Genomic DNA, 24,916 nt, shown 5'->3' on the forward strand with positions numbered 1-24,916 from the left:
CCATGTCAAAAAGACGTCCTCCTTTTTAAAGTTGAATATCTCGATAACGGCAGCAGCTGCTGCCACAACCGAGATATTCATCTTTTCAGGGGGCGGTGGTGTACACGATAACGGCGGTCTCCGCGGCGGATTCGCCGCGAGATCGCCGTTATCGGTGGCGGGAGAGGGGCCCCCCCCCCCTCCCGCCGCTCTCCCGCGCCCTCCGCCGCTTACCGGAGCCGTCGGTAGCGGCGGAGGGGATCCGATGTGTCCGGCAGCTGAGCGGGGACGGGACTGAAGGAGAAATCTCCTTCACCCGTCCTCCTAGCTCTGCTGGGCGGAAGTGACGTCAAAACGTCAGTCCCGCCCAGCCTCTTAAAGAAACATTTTTTTTTTTGTCATTTGAAAAAATGACATTTTTTTTTTTTAATTTTTTTTTTTTGCATTTAAGTCTAATTATGAGATCTGAGGTCTTTTTGACCCCAGATCTCATATTTAAGAGGACCTGTCATGCTTTTTTCTATTACAAGGGATGTTTACATTCCTTGTAATAGGAATAAAAGTGATCAATTTTTTTTTTTTTTTTTTTTTCAGTGTAAAAAATTATAAAACTAAATAAAAATAAATAAGAAAACCAAAAAAAATTTTTTTAAAGCGCCCCGTCCCGACGAGCTCGCGCGCAGAAGCAAACGCATACGCGAGTAGCGCCCGCATATGAAAACGGTATTCAAACCACACAAGTGAGGTATCGCCGCGATCGTTAGAGTGAGAGCAATAATTCTAGCCCTAGACCTACTCTGCAACTCAAAAAATGCAACCTGTAGAATTTTTTAAACGTCGCCTATCGAGATTTTTAAGGGTAAAAGTTTGACGCCATGACACGAGCGGGCGCAATTTTTAAGCGTGACATGTTGGGTATCATTTTACTCGGCGTAACATTATCTTTCACAATATATAAAAAAATTGGGCAAAATGTATTGTTGTCTTATTTTTTAATTCAAAAAAGTGATTTTTATCCAAAAAAAGTGCGCTTGTAAGACCGCTGCGCAAATACGGTGTGACAAAAAGTATTGCAATGACTGCCATTTTATTCCCTAGGATGTCTGCTAAAAAAAAATATATAATGTTTGGGGGTTCTGATTAATTTTCTAGCAAAAAAATTGTGATTTTCACATGAAGGAGAGAAGTGCCAGAATTTACCTGGTGGGCAAGTGGTTAATCCACTACACCTGAAAGGTCAGACATCTGACCTTTCAGACTGCCAACACATATCTATCATCAATAGAACTTTCACACAATACAGTGCAATTAGCATCACACAATGAAAGGTTCTTGAGAGGCAGACTTAATTAGCACAATAGACAATGAAATATCTTAGGAGCCAGACTCAATTAACACCTCGACAGTATGTGTCCCCACATGAATGAATACTGTCCTATTGCCCTTTTTGGTTCAAAATAAACCACTTGTAATATGTCAAATCTCCTGCAATACATGAATTATCATTACTGTCCCATCTCATGTAATCCGAGATATCAGTTCTCAGTCATCCTATGCCCCTATTGGACATAGGATGACCCTAGACACAAGAGTCATTGGTGAAGCTGACACAGGAGTACCCCACATCCTTCATGAGCCTCTGGGTATCACAGTACAGTAGTAATAAAAAAAAAAAAACATTGCCTTTCTTTTAGGTGTAACTTCCCCTATTTGCTTCTTGTTTTTGTGTTTTTCTCAGGTGTGAAGTTTTCCTCCTCCATAAAATGTGTTTGTACCGTGGCCATGCACCTCTCAGCAGTGTTGGGAGTTCCTGCATTCTGTGTTGCCGTCTTAGTGATTTTCTACAAATACCGTGAGTAGAAAAGATTCCATTGTATCATAACTCATTATTTATCTAGATGGGACCATATAAGAGATTCTGTCTGTGCACTCAGTAGTTGACCATCAATGTCTTCTAGACATGTGCATTAGTTTTCGTTAGAATGCATTTTCGTCCGAAAATCGTGTTTTTTCGTTATCGTTTTAACAAACGATAACGAAAGTGCAAGAAACGAAAACCGAAAGATCCGACATAAAAAATGCTTTATTTTCGTTTTCGTTGCGGTAAAAATTCGATTTGGCTTCGACATTATAGGGAAAAGATTCGACATCATAGAGAAAAGATTCAACACTATAGAAATAATAGATTCGACATTACAGAGAATAGATTTCGATTTATGAGAAAATAGATTCGACATTATAGAGAATAGATTCGACATTATTACTAGTCATACAACATTAGAATTCTTGTAGGCGGAATATTCGAACGGAAATGTACGATTCGACGTAAAGATTCGACGTTCGAGATTCGACGTTCCGGCGAATATTCTTTTGACCATTCGACAGAAACCAAGTATTATTGGATTTTCGGACGAAAGCTATTATTCCCCAACGAAAAACGAAATAAATCAAAACGATTTTCGGGAGTAACTAAATAAATTTATTTTCCAAACGAAAAAACGAAACTAAATATTCCAGTCTGCACATGTCTAATGTCTTCTATTACCATGTGAGGAGCACACAGGGCCAACTACAAACTAGTGTGCAATACGTCCTTCCTCCTACCACCATTGGTGTGCACAGCCTATTGCATTAGGGGTGTGCACCCCAGAGCACAAACACACATGCGTGTATATCAGCAGAGCAGTGAAAGGTGTGAGTAGAGCAGAGATTGGTGCCAGTATTTTTTACAATTTTATTTTTGTAACTCTTTTTTACATTTTTTTTTATTTTATTCTTTTACAATTTTATTTTTGTAATTATTTAAAAAAATATATATTATTTTTTTACAATTTATTTTATTTTATTATTTTTTACAATTAAATTTTTGTAATTTAACCACTTAAGGACCCCTTCACGCCGATATACGTTGGCAGAATGGCAGGGCACAATCACGTACCCCAGCCGTGGGGTCGCGAGCGCGCTGACCCGGTCCGAAGCTCCGTGACCGCGCCCGCGGCACCTGCGGACCCGATCACCGCCGGTGTCCCGCGATCGGTCACCGGGGCTGAAGAACAGGGGGAGAGGTGAGTATAAACACAGCTTCCCCGTTCTTCATTGTGGCAGTGTCGGTGATCGTATGTTCCCTGATATGGGGAAAGGGGGTGGGGTGCCGCCTGTCGCCTCAAATTGAGAAACTTGAGAGAAGCGGGGGGTGCCACGAATTGGGGGTGGGGAGGGTTGCCCTGGGGATCTCTGGGCCCATTACAAAAAAATTAAATAAAATATATATATATATATAGGGGGTAGCCATTCTGGGCCCTTTAATAAAAAGAAAAAAAAAAGGAAAAAAAAATTATAAAAAAAGGGGGGTTGCCATCTGGGGACCTCTGGGGCCTTTTAATAAAAAATGTATAATCTATATATAAAATATATATATTTTTTTTATAAAAAAAGGGGGGTTGCCAAAAAAAATAAAATTATATATATATATATATATATATATATATATATATATATATAAACAGGGGGGGGGTTGCCATCCGGGCAACTGTATATAATAAAAACGTAATTCCCTTATCAAGTGACTGATCTGGACACTAGAGACTGTTCTCTCCGCGTTTTCATACTTGGCTCGCCATTTTCAATGCTGATGGTTACCGTAAAACGTACGATTACTATCTTAGGCTGGGTTCACACTACGGTTTTCCCGTCCGTCAGCCGCATACGATTTCAGTATTGAAAACGTACGGGCCCGGACGGGAAAACGTATAGATAGACAATGCATTGCAAATCGTATGCACTCAGATGCATCCGGGTGCGTACGATTTGCTGGCAAAACGTTTTTTAAACGTACGCAAAACCGTGTTCAACCACGGTTTTGCGGTCGTTTTTAAAACAGTATGGCAAACGCATACGTTTTCCTTTAACATTAATGTCAGTGGAAAACGCACATATGTGCGGTTCCATACGTTCCCGTCCGTTTCAGCCGCATACGGTTTTTCGTGTAAATCGTATGCGGCTGACGGACGGGAAAACCGTAGTGTGAACCCAGCCTTACTGTGTATATACTTTGTTATGTTGATGTTTTATGACTCTCCCGGTATGTTTTCAGATTCCCATCCCTGTGGAATGACAAACGAAGGGCCTCTTTATGTTCTCATGATGCCGATTGCCTTCCTTTCATTGTGTCTCATCTCCTACTTGTGTAAGCGGATGTTTTTTTTTTTTTTTCAAAGAGATCAACAATGATTATTGCACTCAAATTTTGATAGATGAAAAATACTTGTTTTTCGATAAGAATATTTAAGCATGTAATGCTGTCATTAGATAATATAAGATGAACTGCGAGCAGATACACTCTATTGCCAAAAGTATTGGGACGGCTGCCTTTACACGCACATGGGGCCAGATTCACAAAGAGATACGACGGTGTATTATCTCCTGATATCTACAGATCCCCCATCGTATCTCTGACTTACACTGGTCCTATCTATGCGCCTGATTCATAGAATCAGATACGCATAGATAGGGCTTAGATCTGACAGTGTTACAATGTGTTACACTGTCGGATCTTATTTTCGATTTAAAAATGGCGCCGGGGGCGTTCCCGCTGATTTACCTTGAATAATATGTAAATCAGCGAGATACGCAAATTCACGAACGTACGCGGACCCGACGCAGTCTTCTTACGACGTTTCCGTAGCGGCGTACCCGTCGTATACTTACCCCTGCTTTTATCAGGTGCAGCCAATGTTAAGTATAGCCGGCGTTCCCACGTCGAATTTGAATTTTCTAACGTCGTTTGCGTACGCCGATTCACAAACACGCTCGTCGCAAGTCCCGCTCACGTCGAAACCACTGACGTCCTAGTGACATCAGTGGGAGCAATGCACGCCGGGACATTCCCCGGACGGCGCATGCGCATTTAAATCGGCGCGGGAACGCGCCTGATTTAAATAGTACACTCCCCCTAGCCGCGGAATTTGAATTCCGCCGGGGGATTTAGGATCCGCTGCCGCAAGTTTGGAGGTAAGTGGTTTGTGAATTAGCCACTTGCCTCTCAAACTTGCGAGAGCGGATCTTAAATCACGTAGATCGAGCGGATCTATAGATCCGCTGCGCTACGTGAATCTGGCCCAAAGTATCTATGTGCCTGATTCATAGAATCAGGTTACGCATAGATATCCCTAAGATCCGACAGGTGTAATTGTGTTACACCGTCGGATCTTAGGCTGCAATTCCAGGCCGGCCGCTAGGTGGCGCTTCCATATCTTTTACGTGTCGAATATGCAAATGAGCATTTACGCCGATTCAGAAACGAAAGACCGCCCGGCGCTTTTTTTTTTTTACGTCGTTTGCGTTCGGCTTTTTCCGGCGGAAAGTTACCCCTGCTATAGGATAACAGTGCGGCCTATCCTATGTTAAGTATGGCTGTCGTTCCCGCGCCGACTTTTGAATTTTTTACGTCGTTTGCGTAAGTCGTTCGCGAATACGGCCGGACATAATTTACGTTAACGTCGAAACCAATGACTTCCATTTGGAGCAATGCACGTTGGGAAAATTTGCGGACGGCGCATGCGCTGTTCGATCGGCGCAGGGACGCGCCTGATTTAAATAGTACACTCCCCCTAGCCGCGGAATTTGAATTCCGCCGGGGGGATTTACGATACGCCGCCGCAACTTTAGAGGCAAGTGCTTTCTGAATACTGCACTTGCCTCAAAAAATAGCGGCGGCGTAACGTAAATCAGATAGGTTACGCGGATCTAAAGATCCGCTAACCTATCTGAATCTAGCCCATGAATTTTAATGGCATCCCAGTCTCAGCCCGGAGGGTTCAATATTGAGTTGGCCCCGCCCTTTGCAGCTATAACACCTTCAACTCTTCTGGGAAGGCCGTCCACAAGGTTTAGGAGGGTGTCTATGGAAATGTTTCACCATTCTTCCAGAAGAGCAATTGTGAGGTCAGGCGCTGATGTTGGATGAAAAGGCCGCTCTAATTCATCCCAAAGGTGTTCTATCGGGTTGAGGTCAGGACTCTGTTCAGGCCAGTCAAGTTCCTCCACACCCAAACTCGCTCATCCGTGTCTTTATGAACTTTGCAATCTGTTTATTGACTTGCAGCCCGGATGGTTAACCTGAAGCAGCTAAGTTTGGTTTCGGCTAAATAAATGTTTGCTTTTTGGTTTAATGCTGCTTTCATATAATTTTTTTTCAATGGAATGTTTCGTCACCATTTGGTGTCAGTGGGAGGAATTGTGTCCCATCATTGGTGTCAGTGAAAGAGTAGAAGGAATAGTGCCCCACCACTGGTGTCAGTAGAAGGAATAGTGCCCCATCACTGGTGTCTGTAGAAGGAATAGTGCCCCACCACTGGTGTCAGTAGAAGGAATAGTGCCCCACCACTGGTGTCAGTAGAAGGAATAGTGCCCCACCACTGGTGTCAGTAGAAGGAATAGTGCCCCACCACTGGTGTCTGTAGAAGGAATAGTGCCCCACCACTGGTGTCAGTAGAAGGAATAGTGCCCCATCACTGGTGTCTGTAGAAGGAATAGTGCCCCACCACTGGTGTCAGTAGAAGGAATAGTGCCCCACCACTGGTGTCAGTAGAAGGAATAGTGCCCCACCACTGGTGTCAGTAGAAGGAATAGTGCCCCACCACTGGTGTCAGTAGAAGGAATAGTGCCCCACCACTGGTGTCAGTAGAAGGAATAGTGCCCCACCACTGGTGTCAGTAGAAGGAATAGTGCCCCACCACTGGTGTCAGTAGAAGGAATAGTGTCCCACCACTGGTGTCTGTAGAAGGAATAGTGCCCCACCACTGGTGTCAGTAGAAGGAATAGTGCCCCACCACTGGTGTCAGTAGAAGGAATAGTGCCCCACCACTGGTGTCAGTAGAAGGAATAGTGCCCCACCACTGGTGTCAGTAGAAGGAATAGTGTCCCACCACTGGTGTCTGTAGAAGGAATAGTGCCCCACCACTGGTGTCAGTAGAAGGAATAGTGCCCCACCACTGGTGTCAGTAGAAGGAATAGTGCCCCACCACTGGTGTCAGTAGAAGGAATAGTGCCCCACCACTGGTGTCAGTAGAAGGAATAGTGCCCCACCACTGGTGTCAGTAGAAGGAATAGTGCCCCACCACTGGTGTCTGTAGAAGGAATAGTGCCCCACCACTGGTGTCAGTAGAAGGAATAGTGCCCCATCACTGGTGTCTGTAGAAGGAATAGTGCCCCACCACTGGTGTCAGTAGAAGGAATAGTGCCCCACCACTGGTGTCAGTAGAAGGAATAGTGCCCCACCACTGGTGTCAGTAGAAGGAATAGTGCCCCACCACTGGTGTCAGTAGAAGGAATAGTGCCCCACCACTGGTGTCAGTAGAAGGAATAGTGCCCCACCACTGGTGTCAGTAGAAGGAATAGTGCCCCACCACTGGTGTCAGTAGAAGGAATAGTGTCCCACCACTGGTGTCTGTAGAAGGAATAGTGCCCCACCACTGGTGTCAGTAGAAGGAATAGTGCCCCACCACTGGTGTCAGTAGAAGGAATAGTGCCCCACCACTGGTGTCAGTAGAAGGAATAGTGCCCCACCACTGGTGTCAGTAGAAGGAATAGTGCCCCACCACTGGTGTCAGTAGAAGGAATAGTGCCCCACCACTGGTGTCTGTAGAAGGAATAGTGCCCCACCACTGGTGTCAGTAGAAGGAATAGTGCCCCACCACTGATGTCAGTAGAAGGAATAGTGCCCCACCACTGGTGTCTGTAGAAGGAATAGTGCCCCACCACTGGTGTCAGTAGAAGGAATAATGCCCCACCACTGGTGTCAGTAGAAGGAATAGTGCTCCACCACTGGTGTCAGTAGAAGGAATAGTGCCCCACCGCTGGTGTCAGTAGAAGGAATAGTGCCCCACCACTGATGTCAGTAGAAGGAATAGTGCCCCACCACTGGTGTCAGTAGAAGGAATAGTGCCCCACCACTGGTGTCAGTAGAAGGAATAGTGCCCCACCACTGGTGTCAGTAGAAGGAATAGTGCCCCACCACTGGTGTCAGTAGAAGGAATAGTGCCCCACCACTGATGTCAGTAGAAGGAATAGTGCCCCACCACTGGTGTCAGTAGAAGGAATAGTGCCCCACCACTGGTGTCAGTAGAAGGAATAGTGCCCCACCACTGGTGTCAGTAGAAGGAATAGTGCCCCACCACTGATGTCAGTAGAAGGAATAGTGCCCCACCACTGGTGTCAGTAGAAGGAATAGTGCCCCACCACTGGTGTCAGTAGAAGGAATAGTGCCCCACCACTGGTGTCAGTAGAAGGAATAGTGCCCCATCACTGGTGTCTGTAGAAGGAATGGTGCCCCACCACTGGTGTCAGTAGAAGGAATAGTGCCCCACCACTGGTGTCAGTATAAGGAATAGTGCCCCACCACTGGTGTCAGTAGAGGGAATAGTGCCCCACCACTGGTGTCAGTAGAGGGAATAGTGCCCCACCACTGGTGTCAGTAGAAGGAATAGTGCCCCACCACTGGTGTCAGTAGAGGGAATAGTGCCCCACCACTGGTGTCAGTAGAGGGAATAGTGCCCCACCACTGGTGTCAGTAGAAGGAATAGTGCCCCACCACTGGTGTCAGTAGAAGGAATAGTGCCCCACCACTGGTGTCAGTAGAAGGAATAGTGCCCCACCACTGGTGTCAGTAGAGGGAATAGTGCCCCACCACTGGTGTCAGTAGAGGGAATAGTGCCCCACCACTGGTGTCAGTAGAAGGAATAGTGCCCCACCACTGGTGTCAGTAGAAGGAATAGTGCCCCACCACTGGTGTCAGTAGAAGGAATAGTGCCCCACCACTGGTGTCAGTAGAAGGAATAGTGCCCCACCACTGGTGTCAGTAGAAGGAATAGTGCCCCACCACTGGTGTCAGTTGAATACATAGTGCCCCATTACTGGTGTTACTGGGAGGAGTAGTGCCAATCATTGGTGTCAGTGGAAGGAATAGTGTCCCATCGTTGGTGTCAGTGGGAGAAATAGTGCCCATTCAATGGTGTCAGTGGGAGACATAGCGCCCCATTGTTGGTGTCAGCGGAAGAAATAGTGCCCCATCGTTGGTGTCAGTTGGAGGAATTTTGCCCCAGTGTTGGTGTCCTACACGATCCAAAACTATAAATACGATTTCACTTTATATACACTTATAGGGCTGTATTATTAGTTTAGCCTGTAATTTGAGGCATGGAGTGATGCTAAAACAATCATCATTAATCTGTTTTATCTACTTTTAGACCTAAAGAAAAAACCCAAGGCTAAAGAAATACAACAAAGCCGACATGAAGATGTCAAGATTCATCTAACAGAACCACAAATTGAATACACCAGCCGTGTCCCTGATGGTGGCATTGGAGGACAACCAGAGGACGTCGGGAACCCTGATTGTGAGGAACGTGAGCCTGGAGTGATTGTAGACGTGAGAAATGGCGATCAGGAAAATCCAGAGCAAGGAGCGAGCTGTGAGAACTCAACTGAGGAAGCCCCAGAAGACCAGCTGATCCCGAAACCTGAGGAAGGCCAATCACAGGGGTCCGTAGAGATCCCATGTAAGAGTCACTTGGGAGAAGCTCCAAACCACGAGGATCCTGATGGCACCGAGGACACAGAGGGACAATGCTTACTGACTGTGCCATCCGAGGCGGTGGCCTTGGACAAGGATCGAGTAGCGAATGGTTAACGAACATTGAGGGGTTTTTATTTTCAGGTCAATTCCAAGTGGAATCATTCCGATCCTTTCCCGGGTCATATATGGATTCTTCAGCAGAGACACCTGAGGAGGATGAACCCGGGGAAGAAGAGTAGAAACGGGACGAGAAAATACCGTATGTGTGATGACGTGATGTACAATACGTTGTGTATGAACCCCAATCTGTATACTGATACCGCGGCCTGTGCTTCCACGGAGCGAAGCAAGAAATAAAATACATTCTCATTGGTTGATTTTTGATGCAAGATTTGTCCTGCATTTACAGTAATAGTACTTTCTGTACAGAATGTTTCACCAGTGGCGGCTGGTGCTCAATTTTCTTTTTGGGGGGGCGCAAACAAACACCCCATTAATTGCAGTCTCACTGTGCCCATCAAACGCAGTCTCACTGTGCCTCATTAATCGCAGTCTCACTGTGCCCCATCAAACGCAGTCTCACTGTGCCTCATCAATTGCAGTCTCACTGTGCCCATCAATTGCAGTCTCACTGTGCCCCATCAAACGCAGTCTCACTGTGCCCCATCAAACGCAGTCTCACTGTGCCCATCAAACGCAGTCTCACTGTGCCCCATCAAACGCAGTCTCACTGTGCCCCATCAAACGCAGTCTCACTGTGCCCCATCAAACGCAGTCTCACTGTGCCCCATCAAACGCAGTCTCACTGTGCCCCATCAAACGCAGTCTCACTGTGCCCCATCAAACGCAGTCTCACTGTGCCCCATCAAACGCAGTCTCACTGTGCCTCATCAATTGCAGTCTCACTGTGCCCCATCAATTGCAGTCACACTGTGCCTCATTAATTGCAGTCTCACTGTGCCCCATCAAACGCAGTCTCACTGTGCCCCATCAAACGCAGTCTCACTGTGCCCCATCAAACGCAGTCTCACTGTGCCTCATCAATTGCAGTCTCACTGTGCCCCATCAATTGCAGTCACACTGTGCCTCATCAAACGCAGTCTCACTGTGCCTCATCAATTGCAGTCTCACTGTGCCTCATCAATTGCAGTCTCACTGTGCCCCATCAATTGCAGTCTCACTGTGCCCATCAATTGCAGCCTCACTGTTCCCATCAATTGCAGCCTCACTGTGCCCATCAATTGCAGCCTCCCTGTGTCGATCCAACACAGCCACTGTGCCCCATCCAACACTCCCGCTGTGCCCATCAAACGCAGCCACTGTGCCCATCAAACGCAGCCACTGTGCCATCAAATGCTCCCACTGTTCTCGTCGAATCCTGCCACTGTGCCCCCCGCCTGCCCGGCATTTACCCTGTCTCCTGTCCTCCATTCTCCTCCATGTCGGCGATGTGTTCCCCCGCCCACTCCTCCCGCCCTCTCCTATGATTGTTCGCCTGATAGGCATCCAATCACAGCGCCTGTCGTTTCAGCCAGTCAGGTGACGGGTAACAGACCTGATCACCTGATTGGCGTAACGGCGGTTCAGTGTTAGGAAAGCAAATAATATTCATTTGCTTTTCTAACACAGCTTGGTCAACTGCAAGCGCCAAGCATGGCGCCCGCTGTTCACCTTTTTTGACGCCTATTAGAGCCTACGTCTCTAATCAGGTGCTTAAAAAAAAAAAAACCCCACCACTGTAATTCAGGTACCCGGTGCCCAAAAAGGGGCCTGGCGCCTGAATAGGGGTTGGCAGCAGCGGCTATAGATAGATTCATGCTATGCACTGTGCCATAAATTGCAGCCTCACTGTGCCCCATCAAACGCAGCCACTGTGCCCCATCAAACGCAGCCATTGTGCCCCATCAAATGCAGTCACTGTACCCATCAAACGCAGCCACTGTGCCCATCAAACGCAGCCACTGTGCCCATCAAACACAGCCACTGTGCCCATCAAACGCAGCCACTGTGCCCCATCAAACACAGCCACTGTGCCCATCAAACGCAGCCACTGTGCCCATCAAACGCAGCCACTGTGCCCATCAAACGCAGCCACTGTGCCCATCAAACGCAGCCACTGTGCCCCATCAAACACAGCCATTGTGCCCCATCAAACACAGCCACTGTGCCCATCAAACGCAGCCACTGTGCCCATCAAACACAGCCACTGTGCCCCATCAAACGCAGCCACTGTGCCCATCAAACGCAGCCACTGTGCCCATCAAACGCAGCTTGGTCAACTGCGAGCGCCAAGCATGGCGCCCGCTGTTCACCTTTTTTGACACCTATTAGAGCCTATTAGCTGGATTCAGGTAGGGTTAGTAGATACGCCGTCGTAACTCTGAATCTACGCCGGCGTAAATTTAAGCGTATTCTGGAAACCAGATACGCTTAAATTAGGCTAAGATACGAGCGACGTAAGTCTCCTACGCCGTCGTATCTTAGAGTGCAGTTTTTCCACTGGCCACTAGGTGGCGCTTCCGTTGAGTTTGGCGTAGAATATGTAAATGACTAGATACGTCGCAGTAAAGATACGCCGTTTCCGTAAGAGGTACGCCGGCGTAAAGATAAAGCTGCACCCTAGGTGGCCTAGTCAATGTTAAGTATGGCCGTCCTACCCGCGTCGAAATTTGAAAATTTTACGCCGTTTGCGTAAGTCGTCCGTGAATGGGGCTGGACGTAATTTATGTTCACGTCTAAACCAATACGTCCTTGCGGCGTACTTTGGAGCAATGCAAATGCGCCGTTCGTAAAAAACGTCAATCACGTCGGGTCACCACCCATTTACCCATTTACATAAAACACGCCCCCCTCATCCTCATTTGAATTAGGCGCGCTTACACCGGCCCCATTTACGCTACGCCGCCGTAACTTAGGAGGCAAGTGCTTTGTGAATACAGCACCTGCCTCTCAGACTTACGGCGGCGTAGCGTAAATACGATACGCTACGCCGCCGTAATAATGCACACATCTACCTGAATCTAGCTATATGTCTCTAATCAGGTGCTTCAAAAACACCCCCCCGCCACTGTAATTCAGGTGCCCAGTCCCCGAAAAAGGGCTGGGCACCTGAATATAGGGTGGCAGCGGTGATATTGGTGATATTGGTGATAGAGAGGTGCCAGGAAAGAGGAGGCGGCGCCCATGCGCCCCTTATGGACCCACCGCCACTGTGTTTCACCACTGCTGTCCAGTTGTTATTATGAGTTTAGGGACCGATATTGTATTGATATCCTATGGTATGTACTGATATTGTATTGATATCCTATGGTATGTACTGATATTGCATTGATATCCTATGTTATGTACTGATATTGTATTGATTTCCTATGTTATGTACTGATATTGCATTGATATCCTATGTTATGTACTGATATTGTATTGATTTCCTATGTTATGTACTGATATTGTATTGATTTCCTATGTTATGTACTGATATTGTATTGATTTCCTATGTTATGTACTGATATTGCATTGATATCCTATGTTATGTACTGATATTGTATTGATTTCCTATGTTATGTACTGATATTGTATTGATTTCCTATGGTATGTACTGATATTGTATTGATATCCTATGTTATGTACTGATATTGCATTGATATCCTATGTTATGTACTGATATTGTATTGATTTCCTATGTTATGTACTGATATTGTATTGATTTCCTATGTTATGTACTGATATTGCATTGATATCCTATGTTATGTACTGATATTGTATTGATTTCCTATGTTATGTACTGATATTGTATTGATTTCCTATGGTATGTACTGATATTGTATTGATATCCTATGTTATGTACTGATATTGCATTGATATCCTATGTTATGTACTGATATTGTATTGATTTCCTATGTTATGTACTGATATTGTATTGATTTCCTATGGTATGTACTGATATTGTATTGATATCCTATGTTATGTACTGATATTGTATTGATATCCTATGTTATGTACTGATATTGTATTGATATCCTATGGTATGTACTGATATTGTATTGATTTCCTATGGCATGTACTGATATTGTATTGATTTCCTATGGCATGTACTGATATTGTATTGATATCCTGTGGTATGTACTGATATTGTATTGATTTCCTATGTTATGTACTGATATTGTATTGATTTCCTATGGCATGTACTGATATTGTATTGATATCCTATGTCATGTACTGATATTGTATTGGTATCCTATGTTATGTACTGATATTGTATTGATATCCTATGGTATGTACTGATATTGTATTCTATTGACTGCATGTGGTAAATACATAGAATATTAGCATGAAGGATAAGAATTTTTCTTTTTAGTTTTTTTAATTTATATTATTCTCTTTATTTGTATGTATGTCTTGCCCGTTCCTATTACTGTACCTGTGTAATGTGCATTATTTTTCTTTCTTTCTTTCTTTTTTTTTTCAATTTTATTTTTATTGATTTATACAAAAATGTTTACACTTATAAAAAATTCATTAAAATATGCTTATTAATTTATTTCTTCTTCTGTATACTGTATCTATAAAGGATCTTAGTTATTATCTTTCTTATTCCCATCTTATATTCCTCTATTCGATTTCAGGAGTTTTACATTTTCACCCTTATACCCTCCTATCATTCCAAACAAAAACAAAAATACACATATATTGGACTAGATTCATATAGCCCGCCGTAAGTTAGTGCGGGCGTATCTGAGATACGCTACGCCGTCGTAACTTAGTGAGGCTGGGGCTGGATTCACAAAGAACCTGCGCCCTAAGTTACGGCGGCGTAGCGTACATCTACCGGCGTAAGCGCGCCGAATTCAAATTCTGAAGAGGTGGGCGTGTTTTATGTAAATAAAACATGAGCCCACGTAAATGACGTTTCTCACGAACGGCGCATGCGCCGTCCGTGAACGTATCCCAGTGCGCATGCTCCTAATCATGTCGCAAATAGTCAATGCTTTCGACGTGGACGTAATTTACGCAAAGCCCTATTCGCGAACGACTTACGCAAACGACGTAAAATTTTCAAAATTTGACGCGGGAACGACGTCCATACTTAATATTGGCTACGCCTCATATAGCAGGAGTAACGTTACGCTGGAAAAAGCCTTACGCAAACGACGTTAAAAAAAAATCCGCCGGGCGCACGTACGTTTCTGAATCGGCGTATCCAGCTCATTTGCATATTATTCGCTGAAATCGACGGAAGCGCCACCTAGCGGGCAGCGTAAGTATGCACCCTAAGATACGACGGCGTAGGAGACTTACGCCAGTCGGATCTTAGCCTAATTTCGGCGTATCTTGCTTTCTGAATACAGAAAGAAGATACGATGGCGCAGCTTTGAATTTACGCGGCGTGTCAATAGATACGCCGGCGTAAATTCTTGCTGAATCTAGACCATAGTGTTGAGGTGGTTGAGCCGCAGTTTAACCACTTAAGCCCCGGACCTTTAGGCAGCTAAATGCCCAGGCCAGGTTTTGCGATTCGGCACTGCGTCGCTTTAACAGACAATTGCGCGGTCGTGCGACGTGGCTCCCAAACAAAATTGGCGGCCTTTTTTTCCCCACAAATAGAGATTTCTTTTGGTGGTATTTGATCACCTCTGCGGTTTTTATTTTTTGCGCTATAAACAAAAATAGAGCGACAATTTTGAAAAAAATGCAATATTTTTTACTTGTTGCTATAATAAATATCCCCCAAAAAACATATATACATTTTTTTTCCTCAGTTTAGGCCGATATGTATTCTTCTACCTATTTTTGGTAAAAAAAAAATCGCAATAAGCGTTTATCGATTGGTTTGCGCAAAATTTATAGCGTTTACAAAATAGGGGATAGTTATATTATTATTTTTTTGGCGGCGATCCGTGATTTTTTTTCGTGACTGCGACATTATGGCGGACACTTCGGACAATTTTGACACATTTTTGGGACCATTGTCATTTTCACAGCAAAAAAGGCATTTAAATTGCATTCTTTATTGTGAAAATGACAGTTGCAGTTTGGGAGTTAACCACAGGGGGCGCTGTAGGAGTTAGGGTTCACCTAGTGTGTGTTTACAACTGTAGGGGGGTGTGGCTGTAGGTGTGACGTCATCGATCGAGTCTCCCTATAAAAGGGATCACTCGATCGATGCGCCGCCACAGTGAAGCACGGGGAAGCCGCGTTTACATACGCTCTCCCCGTTCTTCAGCTCCGGGGAGCGATCGCGAGGGGGCGGCTAGAAACGAATAGCCGCGCCCTCGTCCCGGATCGCTCCCCGCGGGTTTCCGACCACCGCATGTACCGGGGGGGGGGTCCCGATCGGACCCCCGACCCTGGCAGGGAGGTACATGTACGCCCATCTGCCTGTACGTGCCATTCTGAGGACGTACATATACATGCGGCGGGCGTTAACCGGTTAAACAAGCCCTAGGGCTCCATTCACACCTGAGGCCTTGTACACACGGTCGTTCCAAACCGATGAAGTCCACCGGTCCACCGCTGAAGTGGACTGATGGTCTGATGTGCGTACACACCATTTTTCCAAAAACCAATCGGGTCAAAACGCGGTGACGTCAAACACACGACGTGCTGAATAGAACGAAGTTCAATGCTTCAAGGCATGCATCGACTTGATTCTGAGCATGCGCGGGTTTTGAACCGATGCTTTTCTGTACTAACCATCGGTTTTGTCCGATCGGTCAGCGGTCCATCGGTTCAGGTTTTGAAGCAAGTTTTACAATTTTGAACCGAAGGAAAACAGACCGATGGGCTATACACACGGTCGGTTTGGACCGATGAAACTGAACTTCGGTCCATTCTCATCGGTTTTGTCCGACCGTGTGTACGGGGCCTGAGAGATCTGCAGCTGCAGCCACTGGCCCAGATTCAAGAAGCAATTGTGCCTGTGTAACCATAAGTTACACGGCGCAATTGCTTACTTGCCCCGGTGTAACGAGTGCTCCTGATTCAGGAACCTCGTTACACCGACTGCAGCCTAAAATCTGCGCGACATAAGGCTCTTATGCCACGCAGATTTTAGGCAGCATTCTTGCGTGGGCCGCTAGGGGGCGCTCCCATTGTGATCAGCGTGTAGTATGCAAATTGCATACTACCAACTGATTCACAAACTTGCGCAGGCCCCGCGCAAGCCAGGTACGGAGTTTCCGTACGGCAACTTTAGCGCAAGGCTGCCCCTTCTAATAGTAGGGGCAGCCAATGCTAAAGTATAGCCGCCGCTCCCGCGACGTGAAATTTGAATTTCACGTCGTTTGCGTAAGTGATTCGTGAATGGCGCTGGACGCCATTCACGTTCACTTTGAAGCAAATGACGTCATTTGCCGCAATGCATTTTGCCGCAATGCACGTCGGGAAAGTTTCCCGACGGAGCATGCGCTGTACGCTCGGCGCGGGAGCACGCCTAATTGAAATGATTCCCGCCCCCGGCGGGATCATTTACATTGCGCGCGCTTATGCCGGGCAATTTTGCCGGCGCGCCCTCGCAATTTACGGAATTTACGCAATTTACTGCTCCGTGAATCGAGGGCAGCGCAAAATATTTGCGGGGGCGCAGGGCAAAATCGTTGCCCTGCTCCCCCGCAAATATCGCGCAAATGTACCTGAATCTGGGCCACTGTTTTGTTTTTTTTCAGCTCTTTTTAATATGTCTTTTAGTTTTGTGTTTTTTTTTAAAAGCAGCACTGTTCATTTGACACCTTGGCACCAAAGGGTATGAATGAAGAAATAGAAGTTGGCACCGTCACCTGATCCCACATACAGTGCCTTGCAAAAGTATTCATATCCCTTTTACATTTCAATCCAGAGGTTGCTAGGGGTTCCTTTCCGCTTTGGGCAATGTTTGCCTTTCTGGTAAGATCCCACCGACACCATTGAACTTTTTAGCTATTTGTAAGGAGGTAATTCTTCCCAATGACCACAAGTGTAAGGACCATTCTTCCAATTGACCGTCACACTGATGTATCATGAGTTGTAGATTCCAAATTTTAAGCAGGGGTTCCCCGTGACCAGAGAACTATTTCAAGGGTTCCTCTGTGTTGAAAAGGTTGAGAAAGGCTGTTATAGACCAACACAAAGTGGCACATAATTGTGAAGTGGATGGAAAATTATACAAATAAAAATGTGAAAAGTGTGTGGGGGGGGGGGGGCATTTGTATTCAGCCCCCTTTACTCTGATACCCCCTAACTAAAATGTAGTGGAACCAATTTCCTTCAAAAGTCACCTAATTAGTAAATAATGCTGACCAATTTTACACTGTTGTGTCATCTGTTGTCTCTAAATTCATGCAGAAAGAAGGTCATCTTCACCACAAATGTTTATAGCACTCAGTAGAATAGGTTGGGTTTAAGTAACGAGGCACAGATGGGGATCTAACCCATGAACTTTGGTTTACGAGACCAACGCCTTACCAGTTGGCCACTGCGCCCTCTACAGGACAAGTGGTTTTATGTTTAAGCTCTAAGAAAGCACACAAGTTATATTTGGTCATTATAGCCTAGGTCATCTTCATGTTGAGCAAAAATTCTTTTTTCCAGATCGTCTAATTCTTGTAGTAAAGCCCCAGCCTTTGCTCTTTCTCTCCAGTACATTGGGGACTAGTCTTGCTCAGTATAATTGTCCTGTTGCTGACCGATTTTACACTGTTGTGTCATCTGTTGACTCTAAATTCATGCAGAAAGAAGCTGAGCTTCCACAGGTCATCTTCACCACAAATGTTTATACCACTCAGTAGAATAGGTTGGGTTTAAATAGGGAGGCACAGATGGGGATTGAACCCATGATCTTTGGTTTACGAGGCCAACGCCTTACCACTTGGCCACTGAGCCCTCTACAGGACAAGTGGTTTTATGTTTAAGCTCTAAGAAAGTACACAAGTTATATTTGGTCATTAAAGCCTAGGTCATCTTCATGTTGAGCAAAAATAATTTTTCCAGATCGTCTAATTCTTGTAGTAAAGCCCCAGCCTTTGCTCTTTCTCTCCAGTACATTGGGGACTAGGCTTGCTCAGTATAATTGTCCTATTGCTGACCAATTTTACACTGTTGTGTCATAATTCATGTAGATAGAAGCTGAGCTTCTACAGGTCATCTTCACCACAAATGTTTATAGCACTCAGTAGAATATGTTGGGTTTAAGTAACGAGGCACAGATGGGGATCGAACCCATGATCTTTGGTTTACGAGACCAACGCCTTACCACTTGGCCACTGCACCCTCTACAGGACAAGTGGTTTTATGTTTAAGCTCTAAGAAAGCACACAAGTTATATTTGGTCATTGTAGCCTAGGTCATCTTCATGTTGAGCAAAAATTATTTTTTCCAGATCGTCTAATTATTTTATTAAATCCCCAGCCTTTGCTCTTTCTCTCCAGTACATTGGGGACTAGTCTTGCTCAGTATAATTGTCCTGTTGCTGACCGATTTTACACTGTTGTGTCATCTGTTGTCTCTAAATTCATGCAGAAAGAAGCTGATCTTCCACAGGTCATCTTCACCACAATTGTTTATAGCACTCAGTAGAATAGGTTGGGTTTAAATAGGAAGGCACAGATGGGGATTGAACCCATGAACTTTGGTTTACGAGACCAACGCCTTACCACTTGGCCACTGCGCCCTCTACAGGACAAGTGGTTTTATGTTTAAGCTCTAAGAAAGTACACAAGTTATATTTGGTCATTATAGCCCTAGGTCATCTTCATGTTGAGCAAAAATTATTTTTTCCAGATCGTCTAATTCTTGTAGTAAAGCCCCAGCCTTTGCTCTTTCTCTCCAGTACATTGGGGACTAGTCTTGCTCAGTATAATTATCCTATTGCTGACCAATTTTACACTGTTGTGTCATCTGTTGTCTCATAATTCATATAGAAAGAAGCTGAGCTTCCACAGGTCATCTTCACCACAAATGTTTATAGCACTCAGCAGAATAGGTTGGGTTTAAATAGGGAGGCACAGATGGGGATTGAACCCATGATCTTTGGTTTACGAGACCAACGCCTTACCACTTGGCCACTGCGCCCTCTACAGGACAAGTGGTTTTATGTTTAATCTCTAAGAAAGCACACAAGTTATATTTGGTCATTATAGCCTAGGTCATCTTCATGTTGAGCAAAAATTATTTTTTCCAGATCGTCTAATTATATTATTAAATCCCCAGCCTTTGCTCTTTCTCTCCAGTACATTGGGGACTAGTCTTGCTCAGTGTAATTGTCCTGTTGCTGACCAATTTTACACTGTTGTGTCATCTGTTGTCTCATAATTCAGGTAGAAAGAAGCTGAGCTTCCACAGGTCATCTTCACCACAAATGTTTATAGCACTCAGTAGAATAGGTTGGGTTTATATAGGAAGGCACAGATGGGGATTGAACCCATGATCTTTGGTTTACGAGACCAACAACTTACCACTTGGCCACTGCGCCCTCTACAGGACAAGTGGTTTTATGTTTAAGCTCTAAGAAAGTACACAAGTGATATTTGGTCATTATAGCCTAGGTCATCTTCATGTTGAGCAAAAATAATTTTTTCCAGATCGTCTAATTCTTGTAGTAAAGCCCCAGCCTTTGCTCTTTCTCTCCAGTACATTGGGGACTAGTCTTGCTCAGTATAATTGTCCTATTGCTGACCAATTTTACACTGTTGTGTCATAATTCATGTAGATAGAAGCTGAGCTTCCACAGGTCATCTTCACCACGAATGTTTATAGCACTCAGTAGAATAGGTTGGGTTTAAATAGGGAGGCACAGATGGGGATTGAACCCATGATCTTTGGTTTACGAGACCAACGCCTTACCACTTGGCCACTGCACCCTCTACAGGACAAGTGGTTTTATGTTTAATCTCTAAGAAAGCACACAAGTTATATTTGGTCATTATAGCCTAGGTCATCTTCATGTTGAGCAAAAATAATTTTTTCCAGATCGTCTAATTCTTGTAGTAAAGCCCCAGCCTTTGCTCTTTCTCTCCAGTACATTGGGGACTAGTCTTGCTCAGTATAATTGTCCTATTGCTGACCAATTTTACACTGTTGTCTCATAATTCATGTAGAAAGAAGCTGAGCTTCCACAGGTCATCTTCACCACAAATGTTTATAGCACTCAGTAGAATAGGTTGGGTATAAATAGGGAGGCACAGATGGGGATTGAACCCATGACCTTTGGTTTACGAGACCAACGCCTTACCACTTGGCCACTGCGCCCTCTACAGGACAAGAATCTTTATGTTTAAGCTCTAAGAAAGCACACAAGTTATATTTGGTCATTATATCCTAGGTCATCTTCATGTGGAGCAAAAATATTTTTTTCCAGATCGTCCAATTCTTTTAATAAATCCCCAGCCTATGCTCTCTTTCTCTCCAGTACATTGGGGACTAGTCTTGCTCGGTATAATTGTCCTGTTGCTGACCAATTTTACACTGTTGTGTCATCTGTTGTCTCTAAATTCATGCAGAAAGAAGCTGATCTTCCACAGGTCATCTTCACCACAAATGTTTATAGCACTCAGTAGAATAGGTTGGGTTTAAATAATGAGGCACAGATGGGGATTGAACCCATGATCTTTGGTTTGCGAAACCAACGCCTTACCACTTGGCCACTGCAACCTCTACAGGACAAGTGGCTTTATGTTTAAGCTCTAAGAAAGTACACAAGTTATATTTGGTCATTATAGCCTAGGTCATCTTCATGTTGAGCAAAAATTCTTTTTTCCAGATCGTCTAATTCTTGTAGTAAAGCCCCAGCCTTTGCTCTTTCTCTCCAGTACATTGGGGACTAGTCTTGCTCAGTATAATTGTCCTATTGCTAATCAATTTTACACTGTTGTGTCATCTGTTGTCTCATAATTCATGTAGAAAGAAGCTGAGCTTCCACAGGTCATCTTCACCACAAATGTTTATAGCACTCAGTAGATTAGGTTGGGTTTAAATAGGGAGGCACAGATGGGGATTGAACCCATGATCTTTGGTTTACGAGACCAACGCCTTACCACTTGGCCACTGCGCCCTCTACTGGACAAGTTGGCAAAAACCAACCCTGGTACAGCTCCTCCTTGTCTACCATTAAAAGGAAATGTCGGGCACTAGAACGCCATTGGTATAAGACCAAAAACTTGACTGACAAGAGGCAGTATAGAATTCAATGCCGAGCTTATACACAGCCCTTAAAACGGCAAAAAAGGTCCCATTATGGTAATCTTATTGATAACGCCGATAACAGTGCTTCGGCACTTTTTAAAATAGTTAAAACCTTATTTTCCCCTACGCAGAGCCAGGTGAATATACCCCATTCGCATGCTCTGTGCGACAATCTACTTAATACTTTTGTTACTAAAGTAGCCGACATACGCTTAGGCATAGGACAACTAACTCCCTTGGAATATCCCCAATCCTCATCCGACCCCCTGTCACTCTTAGGGACGGACTCACAGAAACCAATCACTTGCCCCCCCAAACCAAATTCCTCAGTGCCTAATTCCCTATCGTCCTTTAGTAAGGTCAGCCGGGAACATCTTCTAAAATCTATGGCAAAAATTAAGGCCTCCTACTTCTATGGTGACATTTGTCCAGCCTGGCTCTTGAAGAAGAATGCAGAGCTGGTTGTGAACGACCTCCTGATACTTGTCAATCTTTCTCTAACCCATGGCGTGTTTCCGGCTCGCTGGAAACATGCCATTATTACACCAATTTAAAAAAAAAACAACTTGGACCCTGGCTGTCTTTCTAATTACAGACCCATTTCTGCTATAGGTTTCCTGGCTAAACTGGTGGAATACGAAATTTTTCTCCAACTTCAATCGTACTCGGAGACAACAGGTCTGTTCCACGACTCGCAGTGCGGTTTCCGCCCGGGCCGTGGGATTGAGCTCACGATTCTTTCCACCAGAGAGAAGCTGCTCGGAGTCAGGGACGCGGCCTTGGTGCTCCTTGACTTCTCCGCGGCCTTTGACACCGTGGACCACGCTATGTTGATTGCCAGGCTTCGGGACGAGTTTCACATTACCGGCTCCGCTTCACATTGGCTTTCAGACTTTCTCACCTACAGGACCTTTCAGGTTAAAACCGGTCCTTTTCTATCTGCCATCAGCACCCTGAGTTGTGGGGTGCCTCAGGGCTCTGCCCTGTCACCATGGCTGTTTAATGTGTATCTTCGGCCGCTTGCGAGTCTGCTGGACACCCATGCAGTGTTTAATCGGTTGTACGCAGACGATGTCCAGTTGGTCGTTGACAGCCTATCCAACCCTGCTCCTGGCCTGCAGCTTGCTTCCTGTCTATTAGACATCAAACAATGGATGGATCGCAATTCCCTTAGTCTAAATGCTAAAAAGACAGAAATTCTCATCTCTGGACGTATTGATCCAGCTGTCTTTTTGGGAAAATGGCCCACGAGCCTTGGGCCGTGTCCGGTTCCAGTGAATCAAGTCCGCGTCCTGGGGACAATTTTTGACTGTAATCTGAATTGGATACCCCAAGTCAATCAATGTATCCGCAATGCACTGTATTACATCAGGTGTTTGAGAAAGGTCAAAAATTTGTTTTCTCAGTACCACCGGAAAGTCTTGGTTCAATCTCTCGTCAACTCCCGGATTGACTTCAACAATATTGTGTATTTGGGTATGCCTCTAAAGTGGCTGAGGAAAATCCAGCTCGTCCAGAACCAGGCCGCTAGACTAATCTCCGGCTTAAATAGGCGAGAGCATATTACCCCCACCCTGCGATCACTGCACTGGCTCACTGTGGTAGATCGCATTGAGTTTAAGGCTCTCTGTCTCGCCTATCGCGCTTATCATGGGACGGGCCCACAATACCTGAATTCCTTGATAACGCGATACACCCCTGCACGAGGACTTAGATCACTTACAGCTGGTCTCGTCACTTGTCCATCTGCTCGCCTGCTTACCTTCGGGGGTAGACGCTTTTCTGTGAGAGAAACGGCCCTATGGAATAGTCTCCCTGTTTCTATCCGGTCTCTCCCCTCCATTATGGCCTTTCGTAAAAGGATAAAAACTTGTTTTTTTGAGGGAAAAGCAGGCTGAGTCACGTTAGTTTTCCCTGTTGTTCCTTGGTAGTTTGCTTTTTTGTGCTCTCCTTTTTTTCTTTTCCTTCTATTTCCTTTCCCTGACTTGATTTATCTATTTGCAGGTATGTCTTCTGCGCTTAGACGCTTCCCTGACGGGTCAGTATTCGGCGCATTACAAATCCATTAAATCAATCAATCAATCAAGTGGTTTTATGTTTAAGCTCTAAGAAAGCACACAAGTTATATTTGGTCATTATAGCCTATGTCATCTTCATGTTGAGCAAAAATTCTTTTTTCCAGATCGTCTAATTCTTGTAGTAAAGCCCCAGCCTTTGCCCTTTCTCTCCAGTACATTGGGGACTAGTCTTGCTCAGTATAATTGTCCTATTGCTGACCAATTTTATACTGTTGTGTCATCTGCTGTCTCATAATTCATGTAGAAAGAAGCTGAGCTTCCACGGGTCATCTTCACCACAAATGTTTATAGCACTCAGTAGAATAGGGTGGGTTTAAATAGGGAGGTACAGATGGGGATTGAACCCATGAGCTTTGGTTTGCGAAACCAACGCCTTACCACTTGGCCACTGCAACCTCTACAGGACAAGTGGCTTTATGTTTAAGCTCTAAGAAAGTACACAAGTTATATTTGGTCATTATAGCCTAGGTCATCTTCATGTTGAGCAAAAATTCTTTTTTCCAGATCGTCTAATTCTTGTAGTAAAGCCCCAGCCTTTGCTCTTTCTCTCCAGTACATTGGGGACTAGTCTTGCTCAGTATAATTGTCCTATTGCTAATCAATTTTACACTGTTGTGTCATCTGTTGTCTCATAATTCATGTAGAAAGAAGCTGAGCTTCCACAGGTCATCTTCACCACAAATGTTTATAGCATCAATCTTTCTCTAACCCATGGCGTGTTTCCGGCTCGCTGGAAACATGCCATTATTACACCAATTTAAAAAAAAAACAACTTGGACCCTGGCTGTCTTTCTAATTACAGACCCATTTCTGCTATAGGTTTCCTGGCTAAACTGGTGGAATACGAAATTTTTCTCCAACTTCAATCGTACTCGGAGACAACAGGTCTGTTCCACGACTCGCAGTGCGGTTTCCGCCCGGGCCGTGGGATTGAGCTCACGATTCTTTCCACCAGAGAGAAGCTGCTCGGAGTCAGGGACGCGGCCTTGGTGCTCCTTGACTTCTCCGCGGCCTTTGACACCGTGGACCACGCTATGTTGATTGCCAGGCTTCGGGACGAGTTTCACATTACCGGCTCCGCTTCACATTGGCTTTCAGACTTTCTCACCTACAGGACCTTTCAGGTTAAAACCGG

The 24,916-nt window shown here is 45.0% G+C and overlaps 2 protein-coding genes and 8 non-coding genes across 10 annotated transcripts in view; 2 read left to right on the forward strand and 8 right to left on the reverse strand.

Moving 5' to 3' along the window:
* LOC120924009 overlaps positions 1–24,916 on the forward strand; it is a 742,797-nt gene that overhangs the window by 34,447 nt on the left and 683,434 nt on the right. The window lies entirely within an intron of this gene.
* LOC120924327 lies at positions 1,724–9,970 on the forward strand. Its single transcript, XM_040335213.1, has 3 exons — positions 1,724–1,831; positions 4,073–4,165; positions 9,225–9,970. The coding sequence occupies exons 1-3, from the start codon at positions 1,762–1,764 to the stop codon at positions 9,665–9,667; spliced, it is 606 nt and encodes a 201-aa protein (XP_040191147.1). The 5' UTR covers positions 1,724–1,761; the 3' UTR covers positions 9,668–9,970.
* On the reverse strand, positions 18,722–18,793 carry TRNAT-CGU. Its single transcript has one exon. It is a non-coding gene; the product is annotated as a tRNA-Thr (tRNA).
* On the reverse strand, positions 19,122–19,193 carry TRNAT-CGU. The gene has a single exon. It is a non-coding gene; the product is annotated as a tRNA-Thr (tRNA).
* On the reverse strand, positions 19,523–19,594 carry TRNAT-CGU. The gene has a single exon. It is a non-coding gene; the product is annotated as a tRNA-Thr (tRNA).
* TRNAT-CGU lies at positions 20,311–20,382 on the reverse strand. The gene has a single exon. It is a non-coding gene; the product is annotated as a tRNA-Thr (tRNA).
* TRNAT-CGU lies at positions 20,699–20,770 on the reverse strand. The gene has a single exon. It is a non-coding gene; the product is annotated as a tRNA-Thr (tRNA).
* Positions 21,101–21,173, reverse strand: TRNAA-CGC. The gene has a single exon. It is a non-coding gene; the product is annotated as a tRNA-Ala (tRNA).
* Positions 21,501–21,572, reverse strand: TRNAT-CGU. Its single transcript has one exon. It is a non-coding gene; the product is annotated as a tRNA-Thr (tRNA).
* TRNAA-CGC lies at positions 24,105–24,177 on the reverse strand. The gene has a single exon. It is a non-coding gene; the product is annotated as a tRNA-Ala (tRNA).

Source organism: Rana temporaria, chromosome 1 (assembly GCF_905171775.1).
Source record: "Rana temporaria chromosome 1, aRanTem1.1, whole genome shotgun sequence".
Classification (NCBI taxonomy): Eukaryota; Metazoa; Chordata; class Amphibia; order Anura; family Ranidae; genus Rana; species Rana temporaria.